General features: G+C 42.5%; 1 protein-coding gene across 2 annotated transcripts in view; it reads right to left on the bottom strand.

The window, feature by feature from the left end:
- The window catches only part of EPC2 (enhancer of polycomb 2), a 98,350-nt gene extending 91,382 nt beyond the window's left edge, over nt 1–6,968 (bottom strand). For both annotated transcript variants that reach the window (XM_016205556.2, XM_016205549.2), the window contains exon 1: nt 6,766–6,968. In XM_016205556.2, coding sequence (XP_016061042.1) covers nt 6,766–6,918 — 153 coding nt within the window. In that variant the 5' untranslated portion in view covers nt 6,919–6,968. The remainder of the gene's footprint in view (nt 1–6,765) is intronic.
- Between the last annotated feature and the right edge of the window lie 3,413 nt (nt 6,969–10,381).

A 10,381-nucleotide genomic window follows, 5' to 3' on the forward strand; every position in this document is an offset into this window, starting at 1 on the left:
ATCTACAATTTAAAGGAATAGTAGGAGAAATTTTTGCTACAACACAAAACTTTTTAGTAAAGCAAATACCATAATCAAATTCTTCCATTTTGTAAGTCTTGACTTTCACATACTGGGTTCACATACTGGGCTACATACACAATATACATGAGACAGAATATGAAAATAAAAATTCGATGCTAGATATTTTAATATAGGCTTTCAAAATTATGACTAATGCTGTGCATAATATACATTTTAATTAAAAGTGCTTTGATAAATGCTTACCATTTTAAGAAAATGTATGATTAAACTTCTTGATTAAAAAAAAACAAAAAAACACACCAGATTTTACACTTGTAGCTCAATTCTCTTTCTTCTACACCATCCTACAAACTGCTAGGCCTAACATTCAAAACATGTACAATATGGTATAATTCTACCCTTTTCTCAACCTAGTCTCCACTCCAACAATTTTATTCATTCAATAACCAAATATTTACTGAGTGCCTTTTAGGTTCTAAACAGTAGCTAGTGCTGAAGAGGAAACCAAGGAAGGGGAAGAAGCAAAAGTCAGCCCGGCTGGCATGGCTCAGCAGCTGAGCATCAACCCATGATCCAGGAGGTTACAGTTCGATTCCCAGTCAGGGCACATGACCAGGTTTCGGGCTCGATGTACGGTTGGGGGGCATGCAGGAGGCAGCCCATCAATGACTCATCATTGATGTTTCTTTCTCTCTCTGAAATCAATAAAGACATATTTTTTAAAAAGCAAAAGTCATCTGCATGTCCAAAAAAAGGAAAAAGAGCAAAGAGAATGACATGACAGAAATGACAGACTGCAACCCCCCTCAAGTTTCTATCAGTAGGAGAAGGATAGAGACAGATTTAAAAACATATAACATGCAAGAAGAGCCCTAGCCAGGTGGCTCAGTTGGCTGGAGCACTGTCCCATGAACCAAAAGGTTGTGGGTTCGAGTTGGGATCAGGGCACATACCCACGTTGGGGGTTTAATCCCCAGTTGGGGCGTGTATGAGAGGCAACCGATCGATATTTGTCTCTCACATCGGTTTGGTTTTTTCTCTCTCTCTCTAAAATCAATAAACATATCCTTAGGTGAGGATTAAAAAAACACATGTAACATGCAAGAATCTTCCGATAGTCTACATAACATTGATAGAACTAGTTTTAAATATTTCTACACTAAATATTTGCTTCAACGTACACCATACAACCAAACCTGAAAGCCCAATTGTTAAATCCCTCTCCATGGAGCCTTCTCTGTACATTTCAGTAACAGTTTTCTCTTACTCCTCTTAATTACACTGACATTTAACTTTTTCTAAGGCTTTTAATGTCTGTAACTTGGTAGTTTTTGCTAACTTTCCAGATACGATTTTGACAATGATTGACTTAAGTTCCCTGAAATCAAGATCTGTATCATATCCTTCTTTTAATCCTAACAATACTTCAGCATAGCCTTACACAAACTGATTTACAGAACCCCTTAAATAGTTTCTCACTATCTTATTTAGATAACACTTGGAACTTAGATGATACCCGGTATTTGCTTTTGTTGAAAAAACAACAACCACCAAAAATACAAGCCAAACACACACTAAAACAAAAAAAACCACATGCTTAATGTTTTTACAATATCAACTTACAAAATCACATTTTATGCCCTTTTCAGAACTCCCTATTATGAAATATATTAATGTCAAAATAACTTTGAAACAGTAGAAAGACTAAATATATTTCTACTCAAATCATTCAAAATATTACTTAAAATATTAAGATAATTCAAAAATTAGACAACTAACATCTGAGGGGAGAAACGGCAGTTAAAATCAGTCATGATCTTTTTCTTTAAAAATGAATGGAATCACATGCCTTCATGTAGATTTTGGTTCATTCCACAATGAAAAGATCTTACACAAATCTACATACACCTATGAGAGGGGTAATTAACACAAGATAAAGATTAATATTGCAATCATACCTATGTGTAAAAAATTCTATATTTAAAGAGGCCTCTGACTCAAGAAGGGAAAAAAATTAGTACTTAGGTATACACAGTGCACCAAAATAAGAAACCAAATCTTGTTGGAAGAATAACTTACCAAATTTTGCTAACAAATTACACACACACAGACGCACACACAGTATTTCACAAAAGCATAGCTTTTGGTATAGAAAAAGAAACAGAAGCTCATTCAATACTCAGCAAATATTTATCAAGCATATGTTATATGCCAGGCACAGCTCCAGTAACTGAAATATATTAAGGAACAAAACATGTAAAGATCCCTGCCCTTAAAGAGATTACATTCTACTAGGAGAAACTCTAAATAATAAAATAGGATAGTTTCCCACAAATTTAGTATACGCTTAGGAAAACTACACTTCTTAATAATTTAATATTTCAATCAAATCTATATCATCTTTCACCATTCCCAAAATTATAAAAAGTACACTATTTACAAAAACTGTAATTAATTTCATAGTTCATAAGATAATTTGGGGTTTTGTAAGAAGTCAACAGGAAATGCAGTGATTATGAGAATGGGCTTTTGTGACATTAAAGGCAAGAGTCTGATTCTACCCCTTCCAATTACTAGCAGTGAGACCCTCCAGTTTCTTCATTTGAAAATAGAAACAATAATACTTCAAAGGGCTGCTACAAGGATTAAATGAAAACCAAAAACTAGAAAAAACTCAAAATTCAACAACAGATGGATGGATGGATGAATATACAGGGCGTGGGGAAAAGCAGGTTTAGTCGTGAGTATGCAAAACAGTTTCTTCTTATATTATTATTTATTTTTGTGTTATTTATTTGTACTACAACTGTAAACCTACTTTTGCCCACCCTGTATTACAGCATGTAAATTCACTGAGATCCTATTCAGTAATAAAAAGGAATGGACTGATATATGCAACAAGGATGAATCCTTAATGCATTATGCTGAGCAAAAGAAGCCAGACACAATAAAGCATGTATGATTCCATTTATGTGAAATTCTAGAAAAGACAAAACTAATCTATAGAGAGAAAGCAAATCAGTGGTTCCTTAGAACTATTGGTGGAGAGGGACTGACTTGCAAAGGAATACAAGGGAACTTTTTGGGTGTTTAAAATGTTTCTATATCTTGACTGTGGTGTTTCCATCAGTGTATACATTTGTCATAATTCATCAAATTTTATGCTTTAAATGGGTACATTTTATTGTATGTAAATTATACTTTAAAAAGCTGATTTTAAAAAGGATTAAATAAGATAATAATGTAAATTCTTGGCACAGTACCTGGTGCACAAGAAGTATTCTAAAAATGTTATGTTAAAAACATCAACTACTACTATACAAACTCATGGGGAGGTGACAGAACTACTGATCACCTGATCTTTCTGGTTGTTTAGATTCTAAATAAACATAAGTTTACAGTATTTGACCTAGACCAAGTACAACAGGAACACTACAGAGACCAAGTTATAGAAAGATGCCAAATGGCATACAATGAAAACAAAAAACATTAAGAAAAGTAAAAGATGCCTGCATGTTCAAAGGAAAAGAGAGAGGTAAGAGAATGGTTAGTAGTAATAGAGTACTACCAATGCCAAAGAACACCTAGATTTATTGCAGTATTATTTATAATAGTTGAGATAAGGAAGTAACCTAAGTGTCCACCAGCAGACAATTAAGAAGATATGGTGCATATATATATAATGGAATATCACTAGGCCATAAAAATGAAATTTGCCAACAGCATGGATAGACCTAGAGGGCACTGTACTAAGTGAAATAAGTTAGACAGAGAAAGACAAGTACTATATAATTTCACTTATACACGGAATCTAAAAACACCAAAATAATTGAACAAACAAAACAGAAACAGACTCATAGATACAGAGAACAAAATGGTGGTTGCCAGAGGGGAGAGGGTTGGGCGACTGGATGGAAAAGGTGAAAGGATTAAGAGGAACAAATTGGCAGTTACAAAAGAGTCATGGGGATATAAAGTACAGCATAGGGAATATAGTCAATATCAACGTAATAATCGTATAGTGTCAGGTGGGTACTAGACTTTTTTGGGGGGATCAGTTATATGGATGTCTAACCACTATGCTGTACATATATAAATACCTAACCACTATTCTGAAACTAATATAATAGTGAATGTCAACTGTAATTGAAAAATTTTTTTAAATGAAGATTAAAAAATAAAATTACAAAAAAAGGAAACACCTAGATTACCTCATCTAGGTATTATCGAAATGTAACTCAAAATTAAGTCAAAGACTATACATAATTTAATGATAGTCTAATAGCTACACAGGGACAGTCCTTAATTTTATTGGGGGAGGGGAGCATGTCCATGAAAGCCTTACAGTGAAGTCAAAGGATTCTGCCAACCAATCAGAAAAGGGGTCATGGTCATATTGTGGACAGTTTAGAAATGTTAAGCAACAATTATAAATCCATAAGCCAAAGTTTTTTCTGTGTGTTTTTTTATTTGCAAGTCCATGGGATTTAAAATTAATGAAGGTAACTAATTAGAAACATGTTGACAACTGAAGTTGAATTAAAATACAACTCAAATGAAACAAAACATTTACAAATTTTATATTTTATTGCTAAGTAACAGAAATCCTGTAAGTAAGACCAGAAGAACTGAATTGGCTGTCACTCATGAAAGCACAAGTCTTCTGACTTATATGTTAATTTTTAAAAGAAAAAACTAGTACCCCATTTAGACATTCTGGGAAGCAAAAGAATTTAGACTATATATAAATCTTAACTGTCTGGGTTTGTTTAGTTTTGCTTTAATTTTAAGAACTTCCACTTGTAACATTAAAAAGGCAAAAAGGATAAGAAGTCCTGGCTTACAACTCTAGTTCTATCAGAATTTGGATTTCTTCTTCCCTAGAACTGGGGAGATGAAACAAGCTTCTAAAAATAATACAACTTTAGCGCTGGTGTACAAAATTGTGATGGGGTTAAAGATTTATTTTTAATACATCATTAAAAATAACTAAACTGCAAGTTTTCTTCCCAAATTCAGATAAAATACCAAGACGTGTGGCAAACTAAGAACCTAAAGCAGTAACTAAATAAAATGTTCATCACTGTTCACAAAAAGCAACATATCTTCCAGGGGCTAATTGTTTATCCTACAAGTTTTTCCCAAACCAAAATAACAGAATCTAAGTAGTTACATATAATACGTATTGATACTTTAAGGCGTATAAGCCACCTTTCTTTTGGGGTCAAAACCCACAAAATAAGATTAACAGAAATTTAACTTTGTGGAATCCAAAGTTGTGTTGTTTAAAGTTCAATTAAATTAATTCTTGTATACACTATAACTTTATCTTTCCCATGGAACACTGAGCCAAGTTAGAAACAAATTTTATTCAAAAAACAGAAACAAAGAATTTTCATATATGACTTTATTCTAATCTTTCAGCATAAATGTTGGGTTTTCATCTTATTTACTTATAAGAAGTTGAATGTCCGTCCTGATAGTGCGGCCATGTTCATTTTCTACGGAAAGTGCAAAATTTTCAAGTAAACACCAAAGAGAAATGTGATTAAATCACAGCAGAAAGTAGTAATGACAGGGTAATATAATGAGGTCACAACTCGAGCAGCCAATCAAAGGCATAAAAGCATTTCCTGCAACATTAATAGTCAAAAGAGAAAACCAATCACAGAAACCTTGCGCCTTCTTTTGACAGTCACCGAAACAAGAGAACCAATCCACGAACACCCGGGGTTGACAATAAGGCGGGACTGCAGGTTCATTGAAGAAATTCTTGAGGGTGCAGTTACTATAAACTTCTCATGCAAGTAACACCACTCCACAGCCATAAACACTGTCACACCAGATAAAATTCAACCGTATGCAAAATGTAACCCATCGGGGAGAAAAAGCAGCATTTTTGCCAAAATGCACTGCGTTACCAAAACTGCAACTCTCAATTTAGATGCACTAGGTCCTCAACTTCTTAAGACTCCCGTTCGGAAGACAATTCCCGGGGAGGCGGCCTAGGGACAGCACACCGCCCGCAGCTCGTCGCTGAACATCCCTGCGTCCTTTCTAGGGCTGCGCACTAAGCGGGCGCCGTCTGAGCCAGGCAAGCAGGGCTGAGACACCGAGCTAGCAGGTCTGCGAGACTCTAACGCTACACCCCGCAAGGTAGTCGCGGCCTCCGCCCTGCCTCGCCGCAGTGCCGCACCGCCTCATGCCGCTGCACCACCACGGCCGGGGAACGAGGATTAAACCTTGCTAGGAGGAAGATGTTTGTTTTGAAAACACTTTACTTCCCATAAGTCATTTCAAAAACAACCCAATGCAAAACTAAATTTAAAAGCGAAAAGTCAAAGCTTTCCCAGCCAAAGGCACCCTGGCCCACTAGTTAACCCAGTGTCGCCGGTGGAAAAAAAAAAAAAAAAGGAAAGGTAAACAGAGGCCCTACGCCAAGTGCGGCCAGAACATTCCCTGCGCCATTCCCGGCCGCCGCTTACGGCAAGGCCCCCTTACGGCAGCGTAAGAGGCGCAGCGAGCTAATCACAACACTGGGACGCAACAACATGGCGGCCACGGGCGGGCGCTGCGCCGGCCGAGAGGGTTTACGCTACTCCGCCAGCGTAGGGTCTCATGCGTTAAAGCGGCAGCGGCGCCCTCCAGCGAGCGTAAAGCGCGCTGTGAATGGCAAGGCCCGACTGACAAAGGGGAGGGGGAAGGAGGGAAGGGGGGGGTAATAAACACTCGAGTCCCTACCGATTCCTCCTCCTTCTCCATCCCGGTGGGCATCTGGGGCACGGCCCGGTTGATGGAGACGCAGTCGTTGAGATCAGGCATGTCCTTGCCGCGGTAGATAGGCAGCGGTTTGGCGGCGTCCAGCGCCCGCGCTCGGAAGGAGAGTTTACTCATTGTCTCCCCGCCTTACAGGAACAGCCCGGGCGGCGGCGGCGGGGCGGGTGGGGAGGGGGGGAGGACTCCCGCCGCCTCCTCCACCTCCTTCCTCAGTGCAGCGCGGCCGGCCCGCTCCTCCTCCTCCTCCTCACTGCCCCCGGCCACAGCATGGGCGCCCACCCGCCCGAAAACAGCCCCCTGCCGCCCGCGGCCGCTTCCACACACTAGATCCGCCGCTCGCCCGCCCGATCCGCTCCCTGCGCCATGGCCAACATGGCGGACATTACCACAGCGGCGGCGAGCGATCCCGGCAGCCCGCGCGAGAGCGCGCCCCCGCCTCGGGGACGCGCCTCGCCCTTTCCCTCCCTCCCTCCTTCCTCTCCCTTCCCCTCCCTCGCCTGCCCACCCACTCTCTCCGCGGCGCGGCCGGCCCGCGGGAGCGTGCTCAGCCCCGGGCGCCCGTGGGGAGAGGGGGCGGCGGCGGCTCTCGGCTCGGCGGCCGGCGCTCTCGCCGGGCGGCAGGTGCCAGGTGCGCCAGTTAACCCGCGCCCCCGAGCGTGCGCCTCCGCCGCGGCCTCTGCCTCCGCGGCCCCGGCGCCCCGCTCGCTGGGCGCCCGGAGGAAGCGCCGGGCACAACACAGCGGCGCCCGAATTCGCGAGCGTGCCGAAGTCCGTGCGCGGGAAAGGGCGACGACAGCCAGGGCCAGCGCAGCCACCCCCGGCGCGCACGGCACTCGGAAAGCGCCATGTCAAGGCGCCCGAGCGCGGCTCCTGCAGCCTCCGGCTCGCACAGCCCCGGAGGAGCGAGGCGTCCTCTCCGGCCGCCCGAGGGGCGCAGACCCGCCGGGTGTCGCCGCCGCTGGAACGCTCGCGCGGTCCCCGCCTTCTCCCCGCCTGCTCGCTCTAGTACCCGAGCGAAAACTCCCCAGGTGGGGCCACCTTGCGCGCCTCGCCTTCGCGGGAGGATGCTCCTGGCAGCGCCGAGGGGTGACGCTTGAGGCTGCCAGACGCAACAAGTGCGCGTGAACCTGTCACCCGGACTTGAGAGTTAGTTCGTGGATGGTAGATATTCCTCTGATTCCAAAAACATCATCGTTCCTTAGAATTGAACACAAAGTTTCACTAAAGCAGCAACATTGGCGAAGGGGCGGGTGCGTGTAAAGCGCTGGGCGGGCGCTGTGGACGCGGAAAGAGGGTGAGAGGACGCCCCTGCCCTCCCGGAGCTTTCACGTTCACGGGGTGACCGGTCGCTGGGAAGATGGGTAACAATCCGGGACGTACATGGTCGAAGAACGGGGCACCGGGAAAGAGCAAGGAGAGCAAAACCAAAACAACTGTGCAGGAGGTACCGAGGCAGCGGGACGTGATTAATTACCAAGTGAGCGGCACTGGCAACAGTTGCCGTGAGAGTTCCGAGGAAGGAGACACATTTCGTGCGGCTGCGCTGGTTAGAGCAAGTTCTGAAGAGGAGGGAGAATCAAGTTGACTCAAATATAACAAGTATTGTTGGCATCAGCCCCACTTAGGCAAGTTTCTTGGTTAGTGTTTAAGCATTACAGTTTCCTTGCAAAATCCCTAGGAAGAGTGTAACACATTTTTACCATTTTCTAATAATTGATCCATATTCTGCCTAGTTCAGAGAAAAGGGGATGGTTTGCTGAAGTCCAGAAGTGGGGAAATTGATTCCTACAGTCATTTCTATAAAAAATGACTCCATCTCTTCCTCCGTTAGCTCCCCCTGCTCATTCGTTTCTTCCCCTCTCCTTCCACCCCTTCCCTCTCCTTTTTCTCTCCACTCCCCCCTCCCCAGGTAAAATGGTGAATAGGGACCCCTGGCAGCGTCTAAAGAGTCTACCCTCTTGGCCCAGCAAGGCTGCACGCATTGTTTAGCTGGGCTCGAGTGTTTTCCATCCACTGTTTTTGGAAACAATGGAGATGCTGTGACTCACTTCTTGTGAGCAACACCTTCCTCAAGCGTATGGGCATATCCTGCTCTGAGTGCTACCCTCTGGAGCAGTTCCAGTTCTCTGCAAGGAAGAAAAAGGTGTTGTTGGGAGGGAGTCAGCACTGTTCAAGCCTGAAGGTGGTTGGAGAAGTGAGTCATCTGGAGCTTTCATCTGGGTGCCCCCAGCACTTGTCAGATTCAATAAGGATAGCTTTCTCCCGTGCCCTATATTTATCATGACTTTCTCTCAGGACAGGAAATGTTGAGTATTTATAATATACCAGCCACTGTAGTGGTGCTGTGTGTGTGTGTGTGTGTGTATGTATATATACATATCAATTAATTGAATTCCACTTAATTCTCATTATAATGCTATGAAGAAATATAATTTTACTAATAAGGAAAGTGAAACTCAGATCACTTGCCAATTTCAACACTAATAACTTGAAGAATGGAGTTCTAAACGAGGTCTAGCCTGACTCCAAAACTCCCGTTTCCTCGGCAGGGCCACCTTGCTCTCCAGTGGCTAATAGAGGGCACCACCCAGAGCCTGCAGATGCAGTGCCCTCAGTGAGGGCAGGGGCAGCATCTGTTCTCTGTCACTGTGTCCCTGGTTTTGTGCCTCACACATAGCAGACACCTAATATATATTTGTTGACTGATAACATCCCCTCAGGAGACTGATACCCTGTTTCACTCCAGCTTGGTGCTCATCAGACCTTACCGGCCTGTTACCCGACCTAGCCATTGCTGCCAGCATTTGTCCTTATGGTCCACTCTACTCTCCAACTTCCTACCTTTAAACATAGAAATTTTAGACCCAATTAAAGCAATTCAAAGAAACTTTTTAAAATCTGAGATTTTATTACATGATTGGGTTTTTGCTACAGTAGTTGTCTAGTTCGTTCTTTTCTTTCTTTTCTTTTTTTTGGACCATGTAACAGATTTCTTCTTCAAATCTCTATTTTCCTCTTTCCCCTGTGGGCAATGGTTATAGAGCTGGGAATAAAACAGTTTGAGGCAGATAACACAATACACTTTTCAAGTGAGACACAGCCTGTGTTTTCTTGGCTTCCAATTCGGTGCCCAAACCAGAATGCCTCTGTTTCACATTTGGAAAGTAGCTTTCAGTTGTATACAGATATTCTTTTTCATAAAGTTTATTTCTAATCTATTTGTTGAATACCCATATACTTGTTGGTGCTAAAAGCAGAACATATCTTTTCAACCTTTGAAGTAGATCCTGTTATAAAATGTCTTTATCGAAACCTGTTTCAAATGACTGTGCAGCCTAATAGCCTATTTTAATCTCCACATACAGTGCACTGAGTGCAGTCATTCTAAAATCAGTCCACTTCAGATATGCTCTGGACCAATTCAAAATGACACACATTTAGCCAGGCAAGCATCATAAATAAACACCCAAGAATTAGAAATAGTTTTAAAGCTATATCGAAAACAAAATCACTAAATGTAGTCTAAATTAGAATAAAAGTCAAATAACTGCAGGAATTGAGATTATATTCCAGTTTCCAT

This window comes from Miniopterus natalensis, chromosome 8, assembly GCF_054644295.1.
Source record: "Miniopterus natalensis isolate mMinNat1 chromosome 8, mMinNat1.hap1, whole genome shotgun sequence".
Classification (NCBI taxonomy): domain Eukaryota; kingdom Metazoa; phylum Chordata; class Mammalia; order Chiroptera; family Miniopteridae; genus Miniopterus; species Miniopterus natalensis.